At 42.9% G+C, this 19,576-nt stretch overlaps 2 protein-coding genes across 3 annotated transcripts in view; both read right to left on the bottom strand.

The window, feature by feature from the left end:
* Positions 1 to 7,400: 7,400 nt before the first annotated feature.
* Positions 7,401 to 8,465, bottom strand: SPHAR (S-phase response (cyclin related)). Its single transcript, XM_012805900.2, is given in 3 exon segments — positions 7,401 to 7,548; positions 7,550 to 7,656; positions 8,459 to 8,465. Coding segments are annotated over 3 exon segments (231 nt in total). The 3' UTR covers positions 7,401 to 7,431.
* RAB4A (RAB4A, member RAS oncogene family) overlaps positions 7,428 to 19,576 on the bottom strand; it is a 32,216-nt gene continuing 20,067 nt past the window's right edge. Inside the window, exons 4-8 of one of the 2 annotated variants that reach the window (XM_003790987.3) lie at positions 17,790 to 17,852; positions 16,173 to 16,327; positions 13,784 to 13,879; positions 9,827 to 9,963; positions 7,428 to 8,938 (exon numbers count right to left, since the gene is read on the bottom strand). In XM_003790987.3, the coding sequence (XP_003791035.1) occupies positions 9,848 to 9,963; positions 13,784 to 13,879; positions 16,173 to 16,327; positions 17,790 to 17,852 (430 nt within the window). In that variant the 3' untranslated portion in view covers positions 7,428 to 8,938; positions 9,827 to 9,847. The remainder of the gene's footprint in view (positions 8,939 to 9,826; positions 9,964 to 13,783; positions 13,880 to 16,172; positions 16,328 to 17,789; positions 17,853 to 19,576) is intronic. The other variant, XM_023513911.1, reaches the window with a different exon arrangement.

Raw genomic sequence — 19,576 nt, forward strand, 5'->3', positions numbered from 1 at the left:
CAAAAAATGGCCAGGCGCTGTGGCAGGCGCCTGTAGTCCCAGCTACTTGGCAGGCTGAGGCAGGAGACTCGCTTGAGCCCAGGAGTTGGAGGTTGCTGTGAGCGTGATGCCAGGGCACTCTACCCAGGGGGACAGCTTGAGGCTCCGTCTCAAAAAAAAAAAAAAAGAAGTGCTGTGGGTGTTAATTGTTGGGCCTCCTGCTCTAAGTGAGGGAGAGTAAGCTGGTGTAAGGGCTTTGGAGGGTAACTTTTATCAGTATTAAAAGGGAATGTAGCCAGGCGTGGTGGCTCATGCCTGTAATTCTAGCACTCTGGGAGGCCCAGACAGCTGAAATGCCTGAGCTCACAGGTTCAAGACCAGCCTGAGCAAGAGCAAGAACCGATCTCTAAAAATAGCCAGGCGCCTGTAGTCTCAGCTACTCCAGAGGCTGAGGCAAAAAAATTGCTTGAGCCCTGGAGTCTGAGGTTGCTGTGAGCTGTGACACCATGGCAGTCTACTGAGGGTGACAAAATCAAACTGTCTCAAAAAAAAAAAAAAAAAAGGAATGCATCTTTGATTAGGTATACAGCTTCTACGGGCATTCTGATATCCCCACACGCAGAAGTACTGAACAGAGGTGTTCACAGGGTACAGTATCAGATCGGTGTGAGCCAGACCACCGGGGTGACGCAGAGTAGGAAAGTGTGCAGCTATCGTCTGGCATGTTAGAAACAAGAATGGAAGACAGCCCTGCTCTAGCACTGGTCCGTGTGAGAACGGGCGCTCAGAGCAGTCTCAGGTCCTCCCGTGAGACTGGCTCAAGAAGTGAACAGGCTGCCCGAGGTAAGTGAGACTTGGGCCCATGGCTTGGGATTCTGCTGCGTGCTTTCAATTTTACCATGAAAGGTGATCTGAACGAGCGCAGAGTATCGATTCTGTGAAAACTGACATAACCTTTAATTCATGTTTTATTGTTCTTGGGATTTAGTTGTCAACTAGTCTCTGACAGCTGCTTCCTCAGTTTGTCTCATTATTTTAGGGCTTCCAGATTTCAGAAGAACCGGGAAGTTGCCCCATCTCTGAGTCATTGTCTGGGCTTTGAGAAGAACACCGAGGCCTCCTAGGGAGGTCTCCGTCGCCACTCCGTGCGGGAGGCACGGTAACCAGCCTGCACTCTGCGCCATCCCCAGACCTCTGCTCACTTGTGGGTCCCGACACTCAACCCCCACTTGCCATCTGTGGCTTCTACAATGGCCACCCTGCTAGACGCTTCCTGGAAGCCCAGCTCCACTACTCCATTGCTGTGCAGTGTCACTCAGCCAGGGAACAAACTTGACAACTGGAGTAAGCGGATCCTTGCGAACAAGCACCAGCCCTTGTGCCTAAAGTCTTGGGCCACTAGAGGTTGCTAAAATGTAACTACACATGGCAACAGGCTAGCATTTAAAACCAAAACTTACACCCAGAAATAAAAAGAGGAAAAGGGCATAGCTACAGAATTATAGAGATTAAAGGAAGATTTGAGTGAATAAAGAAATTTTCCTTCTACTCTTGCTCAAGGACCAAGCTAAGTAAGTGGAGATAAGAAGTAGCACAGACCAGGGTTAGCCAGGGTCAGCGTTTTATTGGCACACAGCAAAGCACAAGTACAGCACGGTTGCGAGGGAGGCTGAGCCCTGTGCAGGGTGGAGGGAAAGTGCCACTTGCAGGCCTCACAGGCACGTTCCTACCCTGTCAAAGAAAATTTTAACTCACCAACAGCTTTGGTGCCAGCCAGCTTTGAAGGCTGAGCATGAGCAGATGGTGACAAGCATTCCGAAAACTGAGAAGCATTCATTCTCATTCACACACTTCCAATGTGTAATCATTTCCATTTACTGAATTCAATTTACTAGAGGCAAAGTCAAAAAAGCAAATCGTTAAACTTGCAAGTTTTTTTTTAAAAATTAAAAAATGGAAAATACTCTAACCAGTTAAAATCACAAATACTCATGATTCTTAAAACAAACATGTTTGCAATTTTCATAATAAAATATTGAGAAAAGAAAGATTGCAGTTAGCAGAAGTCCCAGGCCCTTGCTCACTAGGCTGTGGGCAGGGTGCCTGGTACCAGCCATGGCCTGGGCCAGCCCAGCCTGTGCAGCTCAGGCACGGTGGTGGTGGTGTAGGCCTATTATCTGCCACAGCTGTACAGAGGGGTGTTCTGAAGGTAAAATTAGATGTTAAATGTGAGAATATTTTTAAGCTGTAAAATGCGGTATATTCCTTCAAGGTTTTACTATCATAGACATTTCAATTGACAGTATTAAAAATGAGGTTCTTATTGAATTAAATTGTCTAGTATTTTTCTGATAATCTTTGTTTTTTAAAGAAGAGAAAGATGGGTATTATGTCCTACACTTTCACAAGATATGAGAGGTGCAGTGAATAACAGAAGCACTCGGAAACTGAAGACCCTTGCTATGAGATGTCTCCAAGTACAAGCAAGAGTATAGTTCTACCTCAGGGAGGGGTGAAGTTGGGAAGTCAGGTAAAAATACGTACAAAAACTAGGGTAGGAAAACTAATGTCTGTCATTCCTGTATTCCTTTGAAAAGGTCTTCAAGCCTTCATTAAAGCTCTGGTTTCTGCTTCAGCATGGAGACTTGTCAGCCATAACTGAGGAGTGTGTAATTAACAGAACTGAGAAAATTGACACATCTCACCCCTAAGCACTTAGAAGTTATTATAAAATACTACAACGCTCATGCCTGGGCCTTAGTCCAGGACTTATGGACAATTAGAGCCTCAACTGCATCTTACAGACCTAGACCCTGTTCTTGCATCCAATCCCACACCTTGGATGAAGACACAGCAGTCACACCTGCTTGCCGAGGCCATGACAGGTGCCGAGAGCCTATGAAGAGCACACAGACATGATTCCTAGGAAATACCGGCCTAACAACAAAGCGTGCAGCCTAAACACTAGACTCTGTCCACCCTAGACTGCAAGTAGGGTAACTGGGTAATTATATGCTGGAGCCAACACTCACAAAGGGAATGAGGAAGGGTTTCAGCAGTATCTTTTTGGAGATTTTGCAAAGAGAGATCTATCTTGCAGTGGGTAGGCTGCACTAAAGGCACCTAGATACACTAAATTAAAGACTTGGGGACAGAGTTGACTCTGTGATCACTTGTGTTTTCTGCAAAGACTGGAGTCTCTCCCATGTGCAGAAAGAGGGCACACAGAAAGCAGCCCTGTCAGAGCAGCAGAGACAAGGCACAGTTCAATGTGATCACAGGAAAAGGGAGTCTAGGACAGAGTCACAGGAGCAGGTGTGCCTGCTGTGCTGTGGGTGGAGGCTGACCAGTGGAGGAAGCTGAACAGTACAGGAGACTGACCAGCACAGGAGTTCTGGGCTGCACCTGCGAGGACAACAGCACTTCAGCTTCACAGACTGAGAAACCAGGCTGGGGACCTCATGGGTCAGGTACAGGGCACAGAGGCCGTGGGCAGTGAGAGGCATTCAGAGGAAAGGCGTGAGGGAATGGTATAGACCATCACACAAACCACTGGGATGGCCTTCCGGAAAAGAGAACAACGTGATAGACTTACCCTGAATTAATTGTGTTATAAATTATTATTTATAACAATTTATTATTTATTTTTTAAACTTTTCTTTGAGACAAAAGTCTCACTATGTCACCCTCAGTAGAGTACCATGGTGTCACAGCTCACAGCAACTTCAAACTCTTAGGCTTAAGTGATTCTCTTGACTCAGCCTCCCAAGTAGCTGGAACTATAGGTGCCTGCCACAATACCCAGCTATTTTTTTTGTTGCAGTTGTCATTGTTGTTTAGCAGCCCTGGCCGGGTTCAAATCTGCCAGCCTCAGTGTATGTGGACAGTGCCCTAAACACTGAGCTATGGGCGCTGAGCTATTTATTTTTATTTTTTGATTGAATCTCACTATGTCACCCTTTGTAGAGTATGGTCTTATAGCTCACAGCAACCTCAAACTCTTGGTCTCAAGTGATTCTCTTGCCTCAGGCTCCCACGTAGCTGGGACTACAGGTGCACACACCACAATGCCCATCTATTTTTAGAGACTGGTTTGGAACTTCTGAGCTCAGGCAATCCACCCACCTTGGACTCCCAGAGTGCTACAATTATAGGCATGCTCCACTGCACCCCGTCTTTCCTATTCAATTTAAAATGATTTGCAGGCTCCCCACCAAAGAAATTAGTATTTTTATCTTCACACATTATTACCTGGTCCTTAAATATTTAGTGAACATAATCATTTTCGAATATAAAATATTAAAACTGAGCAAGTTTGTTTCCTTCCCTCTAGTTGTCTTTAAAATGTTATTTACACATTGCATCAAGAAGTTAAAAAAAGGGGCTGGGCAGCTTGGGTCAAGACCTGTAATTCCTTCCCTTTGGGAGGGTAAGGAAGAAGGATCACTTGAGGCCAGGAGTTTGAGAACAGCCTGGGCAAATAGAGAGACCACATTCCCACCAGAAGAAAAAAAATTAGCTAAGTATGGTGGTATGCATCCATCGTCCCAGCTACTCGGGAAGTTGAGGAGGGAGAATAACCTAAGCTCAGGAGTTGGAGATGAGCCTGAGCAAGAGTGAGACCCCCATCTCTACTAAAAATAGAAAAATTAGCCAGGTGTTGTGCTGGCTGCCTATAGTCCCAGCTACTCAGGAGGCTGAAGGGGCTCAGGATCGCCTGAGCCCAGGAGGGTAAGGGTGCAGTGAGCTACTGATTGCAATGCTGCACTCCACTGTGACCAGCAGAGTGAGACCCTGTCTCTAAAAAAAAGTTAGAGAAAGGAGTTGTCAGAGCAGACTTATCCAAATGCACTGGTGCTTTCCTCACCAGTTTAATGACACTGTCCTCCAGCATGAGGAGCGAGCTGTGAGCACTGCACCATCAAGACTGGCTCAGCTGACCTCACGCTTGGTAGCAGAAGGTCCAGACAAGTACATATTAAAGTAGAATGTTTAAAAAAAAATAGAGTGTTTTCCTTACAATAAAAGAGATTCTTCAAAATAGAATAAAGACTGCTGAGATGATTTAAATTAAATATGCCTCCTGTTACTAGGCTGGCAGGTGAGTTTACAGCCAGCTTGGCAAGGGGGACACCAATCCTCTCATGCCCCTGGATGTGAGTGGCAAGCTGAGAGTCCTGGCATCCCTGCGAAGCATGATGCCCCAGGCCAGCGACCAGCACCTTGGTACAACTGCCCATGAGCTGGGAAGTCACTGGATCCAATACATCATGGAAGACACATTCTGCCTCTTCAGAACATCCAGAAGACCAACTTTATATAGTCGCAAGAGAAGGAAAACAAAAACTTTTGGCTACGTTCCCAATGGTACAGCAATCTAACAAAATCTTTAGAAAATATTCTCGTCAGAGATGAATATTGATCTATTTGGGGGATGAAATGGCATATGCCTTGTATGTTTGAAAAACATAAAAAAATGAGCTAAAGAGGAGCAGTGCCTGTGGCTCAAAGGCCCCATATCCCGGAGTGGTGGGTTCAAACCCGGCCCCCCGCCAAAAACTACAAAAACCCCCCCGAAAGTGCTGATGACAGAGAAGATGGCATAACACAGGTAAGTGCTGAAGCTGGCTGATGTGGTTCCTCATGCTATTTTCTCTGTATTTATGTATATTTGAAAATCTCTATAATAAAACATTTGAACGTTTATAAATGGTACTTTTAAAGAAAAAAACCAAGATTCCCTAAGCACATTATTTTCTACTAGTGAGTAGTATTTTCTTTCTTTTCTTTGAGACAGAGTCTCTCTCACATGGGTACAACACTGTGGTGTCAGCCTAGCTCACAGCAACCTCAAACTCCTGGGCTCAATCAATCCTCCTGCCTCAGTCTCCCAAGCAGCAGGGACTACAGGTGCCCACCATGACACCTGGCTAATTTTTCTATTTTTAGTAGAAAATAGTATTTTCTATTTTTGTTCAGGCTGGTCTTAAAACAGCTGAGATCAAGAGATCCTCTTGCCTCTGCCCCCGAGAGTGCTAGGATTATAGGCACGAGCTACTGCACCTGGCCAGTATTTTCTTCTCCTAGAGGGTGATGGCCAACAACTCAGTCATATGTCCTACTGAAAGTGGTAAGTCTAGTGTTCTCAGATAAATACCTTTAAATTTCTAAAAATGACCTTTAAACAACCAGGAAATAACAAAGTAACAATTGCGACAGAATCAAATCATATGTACGTGAATAGTTAGATAGATCAGAAAAGATCCACTTCACAACTGGCACCAAAAAAATTATTAAAAATTCACAGGTGTTTTAAAATACTTCTGATTCTTACTTTCAAAAACATTAAAAGGGCAAAGACAAAATAAAATTAGATATTTTCTGCTATTTCACAGTATAAATTACAAATCATTTAGGTTTCTAATTTTAGTACCAGATTCTTTAAATAATATCGATCTGCTAGAAATTAATGTCTTAGAAGATCAGCAACTCTCATGAAAGGTACTGGTAATGTTTTCAACAAAACCATTACAAATTCCCAAATTGTGATGTTCTCATTTTCACTCAAATGCTAGATTATAAAAGAATGAATTGCAATCTCAAATATAAATTTTTTTTTTTGAGACAGAAGTCTCACTTTCTTGCCCTCAGTAGAGTGCTGTGACATCATAGCTCACAGTAACCTCAAACTCTTGGGCTCCAGAGATCCTTTTGCCTCAGCTTCCCAAGTAGCTGGGACTACATGTGCCTGACAACATGCCTTGGTTTTTTTTTTTTTTTAAGGAACAGGGTCTTGAAATCTTGCTGAGGCAGGTCTTGAAATCTTGAGCTCAAGCGATTCATCTGCCTCAGCCTCCCAGAGTGCTGGAATTACGGGCGTTAGCTACCGGGCCCAGCCAAGACTGGATGCCCAAATAGGGATATGAACTCTGGATCCTCAGATTAAGTCTAATAGTTGGCTGCACACCTATAGCTCAGTGGTTAGGGCACTAGCCACATGCTCCAGGGCTGGTGGGTTTGAACATGGCCCAGGCCTGATAAACAAAAACAAAAACAAACAAACAAAACAAAAAAGTCTGATGCTCTACCGACTGAGCTATCTGGACCTAAATGCTTTTGATAATCTTTTTTTCTAGAAGACTGAAAAATTACTTTTCTGGAAATCTAAATTAAGAGCTTCCTGAAAACTTAGTAAGTTGAGGGGGGTTCAGCACAACACTGACTACTGACTAACCGATACTAACGGCCTCCCTCTTCATCTTCCCTTCAGGCAAAAGCCTTATTAAGAACCACCAGGATTTGGTTCTCCAGTAACTTTTATTGGACAAAGGTGTGGAATGACATAGGGTATCTGTCATTAATGAACAAGATCATTTATAAAACAACTTTACATTTATCTTATCTTTAAAATTCTTGTTTGAAATGAACCGTTAGAATGGGCATGCTTCTATTTCATGCAAAAAGCTGTTCAAAATGAGCAGCCTGCCAATTTACCATAAATGAGACAGTGAATAAAACATTCTTACAGTGAGGCCTAACAAGTAGTTCAGTCTGAGAATTTGCTTCAGAATCTGACTTTTCAAAATAAAATATTCATGGCACAAAAAAAATCAAAACAGATACACATTGTTATTTTTATCCAAGTCACTTCCCAGAGTTTGTATGTTTCGCTGTGCTCTGTTGATTAAAATAAAAGCAGTAGGCATTTCCTAACTAAAAGTTAACTAAACTTACCAGTCTACAGCTAAAGTATCCCACTGGAAGAACATATATAGAAGGTGAAGAAAGCTTTTTAACCTTTTGGACTTAAAATAATACTGATGTATTTCAACATTAAAGAAAGGTGCCATTATATATATCTTTTGTATTGGTATTTTAAAACATAAGAACAAATTTTTGTAATAAAACACACATCACACTTTAATACATCTAATGTACCAGATGCGAACTGAAAATATGGCGACTTGGTACCTGCAGGGAGGCATCTAAGTGTCCAGTGAAAGCCATGAAGAACTTTCCTAATGAGGATATCCCTTTAAATGAACATAAAATGAAGGATCTGAAAAGCAGGTAGTGATGCCATTATACTGAATTTCAGAAAAAGTACAGTTCAAACAATGCAATTTCTAGCAGGGAGACCAGAGAGATCAGCAAACTAGAAGCTTATACAGTCTGCTACGTTTTACCCACCACTGAGAGCAGAATCAGCGGCCTAGCAGGTTTGGTTTAAGGTCCTGGAGTCCTTAGTGCTGATCCCACAGCCTAAAGCCAAGCAGGTTCTCCAGACACATGCCCTGAACGGACCTGGATGGAGATGCTTCACAATCAACAGAGAGCTGGATGGTGTAAAGTTCATGGGAAAACTCCGTCTTCATTTTATTTTGGTGTGTGAGGGAATGACTACTGATCTTGGATTTCAAGTGTGGATCACGCAAATACCACGTATAATGTGAAAAACAGAATTACGTAACAGACACACCAGCCATCAGTGCAAGTTCTCTGAACAGCAGGTCACAGATGTAACTGGCTGTGCAACAGGACCAACATGATGAGAGGAGCACACCTTACAATTAACAAATCTTAGTTCATATGATTAAGCAAAGTAAAATACTAAACTGCGTTTAGTGCAATGTTCTATCGTATCATACGTCAGACATGCCACAGGGACATCCCAGGCGAGGCCCCGTATGCCCAGTACATACCACGTGGGAAACTAAGGGACAAAGGGAAGACATGGGACAGAGAATCTTTACATACATGTAAAATACATCTAGTGGTGGTGTCCACTGAATTAGATTTATTATATGACTTGCTGTGCCACCTCCACTAGCTTGCAGAACACCCCAAATTCCTTTTCCCCCCAAAAGATCTACTTTTGTATAAAGTAGAAAAGATGGTGGTGAAAACTTCAGGTTCTTCAAGCTCCAACAACTGTGTCTCAAATACCACTGTCTGAAACCTAAAAAATAGTAAAAGCAATTTAGAAATCTACATAGTTGTAAATATAAAAATAAATATAGCATAAAGCCTAAAAGAGAACTAGTGAATACCTCATCTTTTGTTTAATATTTGCCTGTACCTATTAGATTATGTTGACTATAAATAAAAGTCCACTGTGGTAAATGGGAAAAAAAGAGGAAGCTTTAAAAAGTTAAATGGAGTCTGCACAGTGGCTCAGGCCTGTAATCTGAGCACTCTGGGAGGTTGAGGCTGAGGTTAGGAGTTAGGAGAACAGCCTGAGCAAGAGTGAGACCCCATCTCTACCAAAAATAGGGGAAAAAACTCCAAAAATCTAGCCACATGTTGTGGTACTTGCCTGCAATCCCAGCTACTGGGGCATAGGGGGACTGAGGCAAGAGGGTCACTTGAGCGTGAGAGATTGAGGTTGCTGTGAGCTAAGATGATGCCATGGCACTCTACCCAAGGTGGCAGAGTGAGCCTATGTCTCACCAATAAATAAACAAATAAATAAATGAAACAAAAATTTAAAAAAGTTAGATGGAGATATTTGCCAATTTTACAAATAAGCCTTCTAATGTTTTAGCAAAAGGTATATTCATTTAGAATTCAATCCAAGATTAAAAAAAAAAGGAAAAAAAAAAGAATTCAATCCAAGAAAGTCTCCTCAGTAATGTAAGGGAGAAGGATATCTCAACCTCTCCCCTCAATGGCTGTTTGCCCCTCCTTTCTTTATAAATAAAAGTATGAGAATTTCCTATGGAGTGTAAATTCTATCAGTCAGAACATCTGACTTTACCTTATGTGCTCACCTCTCCTTTTCCTACCACAGCTGTGAAGAGGGCTCTGCAGTGTAGGGGAGACTGAGGGCAGGGCCCTCCATACCCACCTGTGTGCTCGCTCACAGCTTCTAACACCCACAGTCCTGAGCATTTGGGGCCTGCGCACGCCGTGGTGACCGCAGCTGTCTCAAGGCAGCGTCTCCATACTGAATACCTGAGCCCATTCTTTCTGGGTCCAGCTCACCTGAGGACCAAGCGAGTCTTTTAAATTGTCTTTTATGTTTCCGAGATCCCCAAAACAAGTGGGAAAAAAAGGAAAGTGCAGAATACCATGTATATGTACCACCACTTTGAATAAAAAGGAAAAGGAGATATATACGATTGCTTGCACAGACATAAAATATCTCTGATAGCAACAGCTGACTTCAGGAAAGAGTTCTAGACGTCTAGGTGACCAGAGGGGGTGATAAGGGAGGAGGGGACTTTCCCCGGCATATGCTTTTTTTGTTTTTTTAGTATATCATTGCATATTCTTTTGTACTACTTGAATTTGGAATGATGTGAACATATTATGTATTAATTAAAAAATTAAACTACAGAGATACCATTTTTCACTTCCCAGATGCGCCCAAACCCCAAGTATGGCAATGCACCCCATGGACATGACTTTAGCAAAAAAACCCTGTTGACAGGAGAAAACTTTTTTTAAAATTGAGACAGAGTCTCACTGTGTCGCCCTTGGTAGAGTGCTGTGGCGTCACAGCTCACAGTAACCTCAAACTCTTAGGCTTAAGTGATTCTTTTGCCTCAGCCTCCCTAGTAGCTAGGACCACAGGCACCTGCTACAACACCTGGCTTTGTTGTTGTTGTTTAGCAGGCCTGGGCAGCATTCAAACCCACTAGCCCCAGAGCATGTGGCCGGTGCCCTAACCACTGAGCAACGGGCGCCCTGACAGAAGAAAGTCTGACAGCTTCTACATAAACCTCAAAGCTCTGTCCTTTGACCTAGCAATTCCACTTCTGGGAATTTATTTTAGACTTGTGCACATGTGAAATGATATATATAAAAGGTCATGTTCTGTGGCATTGTTCGTAACAGCAAGTACTACCAACCACACATGTCCAAAGTAGGCTGGTCACACAAGTTATGCAGCAGGAACACACAAGTGGCATACAGCTTGAGTATGCCTTGTCTGAAATGCACAGACCATAAGTGTTTCAGATTTTTTTGGATTTTGAAATATTTGCATTATACATGTATATACAGGTTCAACATTGCTAATCTAAAAATGTGAGATCCAAAATGCTTCAAGGAGAATTTCCTGTGAATGTCATGTCAACACTCAGAAAGTTTCAGACTTTGGAGTATTTCAGATTTTTAGATTAGGGATGCTTGCTCTGTATTATACAGCATACACACATTACAAGCACAGTATTACTATGTATACAGAAACCATATGCTGATTGGGAATAATTCATAGGTTATGATAAATGAAAAAAAGCATATGGTAAACTTTGTGTAAAAACAGTAGGAAACAATGGTTTTTGAGCTATACAAATGTATTAACCATTTAAAAAATTAAAACAAACAAATACTGCGGAAGAATCCAAATTTATACCCTTATTTTTTTTCTACTTAGAATTGTGATTTTGGTGATTTCAGAAGAAATACATTTTAAAAGTTTTACAATAAGGAAAGTTATATCAGCTGCATTCATGGATACAATACCAGAGTAGCAAAGATTTACAAATAAAACCTCAAGTTAAGCTTAACAATACTCAACACCAAGCCAATTTTAAGAATAAATATTTATCTTACAAAGTCTCTAAAAAAATTAACAGTTTTTGTACCAACCTTGGTAATTTCTGTTTTCTGTTTAAAAAATGCAAAAGGATGAAGTTTCCCCTTCTGAGGAAACCCAACCCTCTCCTACCCATCTAGCCTCCTCTACCCTGAGCCCTCCTTTTTCCTGTCCTCTCCTCACCCCCTCCCCCCATTGACAAGGGCTGGAATTTCTTCCAACAAGCCTCTTGCTTTAAATTAACCCTTGCTACGCTGCAGGGCCAGCCTCCCACTTGCTCCCTAAGTGACAGCTGTCCATACTACCTTCCTAACTGCTCTTGCTGAAGGTGGTTATGCCTCCCTGTCACCCACCTCAATGTACCTTTTGTAGCTCAGTTCTTTGCTTGCAGACCTTCCTCTAGGACATGTAACAATGAACACTCCTCTGAGTAGCTTATAATTTTGGCTTTAGTGACACCTACATCTCCCTGGTTTCTTCACTCATTTCTGACCATTTCCTTCTTAAATCTGCAGGTTCTTCTCTTTCTGCTCACCCTTCATCTCCAGGGTTCTGGTCTTGATTTCTGCCCTTGTCATCCAGAATGCTCTGTGCATAACCACATTCCTTCCACAGTTTTGGCTATTTTTATATATTGATGGCTCCCAAATTTATGCTGGCATCCCAGAATTCTCCCCCAAGGTCACTAAGTTACTAGTGTCACTGCAAAGACAGCAAATCCCAAACAGAACCATCTTCATTTCCTCGGACTCCCTGCCTCTCCTCCTGCTCCACCATCTCTCCACTTAGTGACTAAGTGTGACAGTTAGGGGTCCTCCTCTTCAGCATCCCCCTTCTAAAAATCCATTGCCTTGTCCTAGTATTTGGTATAGGAGTCATGTGATGCTATTGCCTAAATATGCTCCAATTCACCTACATCTCTTCATTTCTGCTTCCACACCCTTGTTAAAGCTTTAATTGGTCATTTTACATGGATTACTCAAAAACGCCTTAAAATGCCAGGTACCCTGGCCTCCAGCTCTGTCCTCCCTTAAATCTGTCCTCAACATAAATGCCTACATATATGATTCATGTCAAGTCACAACCTAATCACATCGCTCACCAGCTGACCAGCCACCCCCACTGCAGTGATTCTCAATCTTGGCTGAACAAAAGAATCACATGAGATAAAATGCTGATGCCAAAACTGTATTTCAGCCCAATTAATTTAGCATCCTCGGACGTAGGGCCTGGGATTAGGATTTTCAATGCATCCCAGGGGACTGTAGTGAGCACTGAGAATTGGTAACCTGCAGAAATATGTTCTAGAGCCCTGATGAAGACAGTTGGCTGGTTCCTTCCTTTCTTCAACCTTCCCTCCTGCTATTCCCTCTTCCTCACGCCCTTGGCTGGCTCATTCTTCCTTATATTTTGAACGACTGAGCTCAGCCATCACCTCCTCTGGAGGCCTGCCCTGACACCACCTCCACTGGGTAGCCAGGTCCTCCTTCTCTGCGTTACAAAGCCTGTGCACCTCTCAATCGCTGTATCAACCTCACAATATTATAAGTATCTTTTTATTGCCTCGCATGGGAGATTGTTTCTTGAGGCGAGTCTTGTGATTTATTAATTTTTGTATCCCAGCACCTGGCAAAAAATAGGCATATATTTGAATGAATTAATTAAAAGTGAATGCCCACAGATATTTCGTAATATTTAAATAAAAACCAACTCCAGGAAAGGATAACTACACAGTATTTTGTCAGCTGCCCACATAAGAGTTATTTGAAATTATTTTTACTGAAGCAACAAACATAAAAATGAGGCATACTGTACTCCAGGCAGGCTCAGTTAGCTTTAGAAATAAAATTACTCTTAACTTCAGAGCTCCACAATGCCCAGTCTGACTGCCAATCTTACATGATACACTTATCATTCCCTTACATGTTACCACTGGTCCTACAGAATTAGCATGTTGCTGATAGAAAGTGGAAAAAGGCCTATTCTTCTTTCTTTAAGTGACAGATCCCGAAAAGACTGTGGCTCTAGACGCAAACGCTTGCTGCAGCCCTGGCTGGACTTCCACAGCTGAGCTGATGGCTTGTCTCTTTTTGCCTCAGCCATGGGAGCATGACCTGTGAACCCTAAGTGGCAATTTTAGGTCTGCAGGCTACAGAAAGAATATTCTTTGACCAAATCACTCCTGCAAATATTAAAAGGTAAGATTACCGAACTAGAGGGTAAATATGCAGTTAAAAAATTTATTAATGGAAAGGCTTTTACCTGATTCAATTTTGTTAAGTATTTTTCTTGCACACTGTACAAAAGCCTCTTCTACATTCTCCCCTGTTAGTGCACTTGTTTCCAAAAACATCAGCTCTAAAATTGACATCAAACAAAATACAACACCGTATTTAGAAGATGAATTATCATTCTCATTTACTAAAAGCCCATTTCTCATTCTCTTAGAATAGCAGGCAAAATACACTTTCTGATTTAAAACGATATAACTCTACAAATATAAAAGCAGTGTATGTCAATGTATGTTTTTTAAAATGTTAGAAAAATTCTAAATTCTTCTGAACAGTAACTGTTATCTTGTGCTGACATTTAATCTCCTGAAGAGCCTGAACAAGTAATCAGGACTCCACAGCTGGATGACTGGCCCGCAGGAGAGATGCTGTTGATTTCAGGTAAAGAAGCAATTTCTCTCTCCAATAATCTGTCACCACAAACACAATCTGCAGGTGTTTATATTTTTTAGGCTACTGTACTGTAATTTATCATTTAGCTCATGAAGAGGCCTTAGGTGGATCAGTACTCTTTTTACACACCAGAGTGGCTGCCTACCCCACCAGAAGGCTTGTCCTGCTGGCAAACCATGACCTCTCCAGCCTCCTGAATCATTACTTTAAAGATGAGTTCATTTTAGATGACATTAAAATTCCTTTTGTACTTTTAACATTGAGCTTCTGTATTTCTAAATAGCTTTAAAAAAAATTGTCCTGACAGTTCACTTGTTTCTTTCATGTTTATTTTCTTAGCAAGAGACTAAGAAATTTACAAGAATATTATTTGATAGTCTTAAAGCCCAATCAAACTTTGACATTAGGATATTCCAGTTCTTGACTGGTTCTAAAAAAAGTTATTTAAAATGTCTGAATTTTTATCATTCTGTTATCCATAAGCAACCTGTAACTTTCCTGTTTTCTGTATGGAAATTCAGAGAAGTTTCAAAGTCACTTATAATCAGACAACCTTTATTTACTATAAGTAAAATAAAGCTGATAAGCCAAATATTTTTCCTACTTCTTCCCCTTCCATTTAGGACTAGTATTTGACCAACTTCCCTTCAAAATACATTAAAGAAATGATGACATTTTTTCATTAGAGCCTTTAAAAATTTTTTTCTACTGGTGAGGGACAGAGCCTCAGACTGTTGCCCCAGGCTGGAATGCTATGGCGTCAGCTTAGCTCACAGGAACATCAAGCTTCCTGGGTTCAAGTGATCCCCCTGCCTCAGACTTCCGATTAGCTGGGACTATAGGCACCTGCAACAACATTCTACTTTTTTAGTAGAGATGGGGGCTTGTTCTTGCTCAAGCTGCTCTTGAACTCCTGAGCTTAAGCCATCTTCCCAGCCCCCCAGAGAGCCAGGATTATAGATGTGAACCACTTTGGCTGGCCTGCCTTTAAAAATTATCAGGATAAATTTCACTTTAGCCTGAATGCTCATGCCTTTAATCCCAGCACTTTAATGGAGGCCAAAGTGGGAGCATCACTTGATGATGGGAGTTTAAGACCAGCCTGGGCAACACTGTGAGGTCCCATCTCTATAAGAATAAAAAAAATTAGCCAATGTGGTGGAGTACACCTGTAGTCCCAGTTACTCAGGAAGCTGAGGCAGGAGGAGTGCTTGAGCCTGGGAGTTTGAGGTTGCAGTGAGCAATGATGTACTCCAGCCAGGGCAGCAAAATGAGACTCTGTCTCTATAAACAAATACAAAAAACCATGTAATCCTGGATTAGATCTGAACCCCCTCAATAATTTAAAAATAAGTAAATTTCACCTTAACCCAAGATCTCTAATATTCAAAGATCCAACACTAAAAAGTCATTACAGAATGTTAATACATTTGCTTTTATCATCATAGTAACTTAAAAAAGATGTTATTATGTTAACATTAAATGTTATTATTATTGTTTTTTTTTTTTTATTTATCTTTTTAGAGATAGATTCTCACTTTGTCGCCCTTGGTAGACTGCCGTGGTGTCACAGCTCACAGCAACACCTAACTCCTGAGCTTAGGCAATTCTCTTGCCTCAGACTCCTGAGTAGCTGGGACTACAGGTGCCCGCCACAATGCCCAGCTATTTTTTGTTGTTGTTGTTGAAGTTTGGTCAGGGTCAGGTTTGAACCCGTCACCCTTGGTACATGGGGCTGGTGCCCTACTCACTGAGCCACAGGCGCTGCCCCATCACAGTAAGTTTTGTAGGCAGAATACAATATACTGAAAATATGCTAAGTCTAAATTTATAGTAAAAACAATTGCAAATCCTGTATTTCCCAAATATAACCTTGAAATTCCAGTAGGTGTTTTAAACTCAGATAAATTTTATAACTCTCCAAACCCAGCCCTTTGAAAAACAGTAAGAGATAAAAGGCCACTTGCCATTTTCTTGAGCAAACCTGGAGGCTTCTAAGAATGTGACTTCACGATCTGCATCCAGGTCCTTCTTGTTCCCGCAGAGGATGATAACGATGTTCTGGCTCGCCAGCATTCTGGCATCTGTTAACCAATTAGTAAGCGCATTGTAGGTTTCTCGGCTGCGTAATATAAGATTGTGAAAATAATACATGTATTTTATAAAACTAGCAACTCTTTCCAGTCATTCTCACTACTCACACTGCTTTCCAACATTTCAGGGTAATGGCAGCAAGCCCGTTAATAGCCCCACGCACCAAGTACATATCCCCTCAGGGATTGTTTCACTTCATTTCCAGAAAAATGGGGCAATAAGCCTGATAGCTTACTGTTTTTTGTTTGCTCAGTTAGGGTGCAAAAGGACACAGAGCTTCCTGCCTTCATTTCACAGCTATCCATTAGCTTAGTAAGTATGAGGCCCTGGGCCAGACTCTGGGCAGCAAGATTCAGCAGCTAACTGCTGCCATTTACTCAGCCCTTGCAACATGCTGGCTCTTCGTTTTCTAAGCATTTATCATTTTAATTCTTTATAAGAATTATACAGACTTCTATTATCCCCCTTTTCCATGAGAACTCAAAGCCCACAGCGCTTGCCCAAAGTCACACAGCAGAGAGGCCAGGCTGGGCACCGCCAGGACGTGACCAGGTCTGACTCTGGGACCAGCCTTTACACCTGCTATTTTCAGCCCTCGCGTCTAAGGATGGATTTACGACTATGACACTTTGTCACATTGACCAGTGACTTAGCAAGCAGAGCCTGCCACTGGGTAAGTGTGTTGAGGGCTGGGCTGGAAGTGGCCTGCCTTTTCACAGAGCACCCAGCTCTAGGAGCAAAGGCTGGATGAGGGAAGGGGCTGGGGGATGCTCCTCACTGATGGTCCTCCAGAAAGGACTCCCAGAAGACAGCATTAGATGACACACTTCCAAGTTGGTGACAGGAAAGAAACATCTGTGTTGTCTGTTGGAATTTCTTCAGGATAGGAATGATCTACACTCTGCACTGTCCCATACAGTAGTCACCAGCTACGTGGGGCTACTGACCACCTAAAATGTGGCTAACGCAACCATTTATTTAATTTAAGTTGGCCTATGTGGCTAATAGCTACCATATAATTGCTTCACATTAACTTAATTTAATCCTTAAACCTCATAAGAATTACATAATTATTACCCTCACCTTATAGAAAAGGAAACCAAGGTCCAGACAGCTGAAGCACCAGCCTAAGGTGATTACCCAGACAATAATAGGAGATAGGATTTGAGGCCAGACAACCTCAGCTTGGACTAATTCACCTGTAATAACCTACTACATGGAAAGCTGTGGTTAGGTCAAGGAATGTGCCTTCCTAAATGAGGTTTAAGGAATGTGTCCTTAACAGCATGCTAAGGACTGTTTAACAGACCTGAAGCCTTACAAACGTGTTTTTCTACATGGTAAAGGAGTGGTGGGGCCAGTTCAAGGACACCCAGATGAAAGGGCTAAGGAGTCTTTCTAGGGGACAACCACACTGCCTGTCCCGGGACACACACAGCATAGAGGACACAGTGCCAAGCAGCCTCCCCACCCGGGGGAAATGGAGTTACCTGGTGATGTCATAGACAAGGAGAGCTCCAGCCGCACCTCTGTAATAACTTCGGGTCACAGACCTGGAAAAATCACACTGACTTTACTTGCAATCAATCAAGAACCTTTACTACTAAATACCATCTTCCCATGAAAAACACCTATTTTTGCTTTGTAAACCACAACGTGGGGACAAACATTGCTTTAATAAAAGAAATGATTCAAAGATAATGAACATATGTGTGAAGAGCTGTTCTATCTGAAACCATGTTACAGAAACAACAGGGGTGCTGGGCTGGTACAAGTAGGACCATCTCTCAGAGGGACGTCCCCTCTGAGAACCTGTAAAGAGGGTCAGGGGTCTGCAGGCAGCAGGGAGCCATTGCCAACTCTAGGTGGGTGCTAAAGGACTTCTCTGGGAGATCCCTGTGTACCTCCCACCCCATCCCAAGCACGGCTTCCTCCACCTTCTAAAGAAGAGACATGCTCAGATGAGAATAGCCTCAGCTCCCCACAGTCACCCCTGCCCCGCACACACTGGTCCCAGGGCTCCCACTGACGAGGAGCCTGAGCCCAGCACATCTGGCTCTGCTCACACTCACAGGCGTTTTTCTTTCAGTGACACACCTTCTCCCTGCTGATCAATTTCTCCACCTTTCCAGGATGTTTTCCTATTAGCAGAGTAAAAATGGCTCTGGCACCTCCCATCCTAAAACATCAAACCAAAATATGCCATGCAACCCTTTCAGCTACTTTCCTACCATTTGCCCTTCTCTATATCAAAAAAGGTTCTCAAGAGTTGCCTTTACCTGCCTTTTCTGCTTCACGCCCATCCTGCTGTGTCCCTGACACTCCCCTTAAGTAGGCTGTCAAAGTCCCAACACTTTCCTGCACCCAAGGATATGGGCATTTCTCTGACCTCACTCACCCTCGTGGCTGCTATGCTCTGCTCTCTCCTGCTCTCCCTCCTCTCTCACCAGCCATTCCTCTGGCTCCGCATCAGCCTTCTGATACGGCAAGGCCGCAAGATGGGTTCTGTGCTCTCTTTTCTATTAACATTTGACTCAAATTTTATTTCCAACTTAGGTTACTTCTAAGATCCAATTGTTGTCCCATATCTCCATGTGACTGCCTGATAAATACATCGCACTTGACATTTACAGGACAGAATTCTTTCTGGTGTCCTCTCTCCACCCACTCTAGCCTAGGAAGGGACATCCCCACCCCCCTGCCAGGTTCTGAAGCACATCAACTTCCCGGGGGTCCTGACTCTTTCTTGTCCTTTCCCGCACTTGGTCTGTGGGCCAAGTGCTCTCCCACACTGAACACAGCCTGCTGCTTCACCAGCAGCTGGCGCACGGGGCCCTCAGCCCTTTCTCCAGAGCAGCCCAGGCCACCCCCCACTCGCTGTGCCAGGCCCCTAGTCCCACTCTCTTGCTCCCAGCCCCTCCCAGTCTGCCTGGGCTTGTCATAGGACAGGTTTTCCTTGCCGTTTGGGTTCTATTCAGCACTGTCTCCTCAGAGTAGGATCCCACCATCTCACACAGCCCCTGTGGGAAGATGCTCATCTTGTGTTCCACGTTGGCTGGCTGCTTCCCCTCCGAGAGGCAGGGCTCTGCTCTTTCACTCACCAAAGTACCCTGGTGCTAGAGCAGGGCACAGACCACTGCTAGGTAATCACTGACCCAGCACTATTTTTTGGCATAATAAAAATAACTGCAGCACAGTAATAATAAGGAAACATATTTGACCTTGTCTAAGGTTGCTGGCACAGAGCTCCCAAACCCTCTGGGATTTTCTGAAAGAA

This window comes from Otolemur garnettii, unplaced genomic scaffold (genome assembly GCF_000181295.1).
Source record: "Otolemur garnettii isolate 467f Iridium unplaced genomic scaffold, OtoGar3 scaffold00045, whole genome shotgun sequence".
Lineage (NCBI taxonomy): Eukaryota > Metazoa > Chordata > Mammalia > Primates > Galagidae > Otolemur > Otolemur garnettii.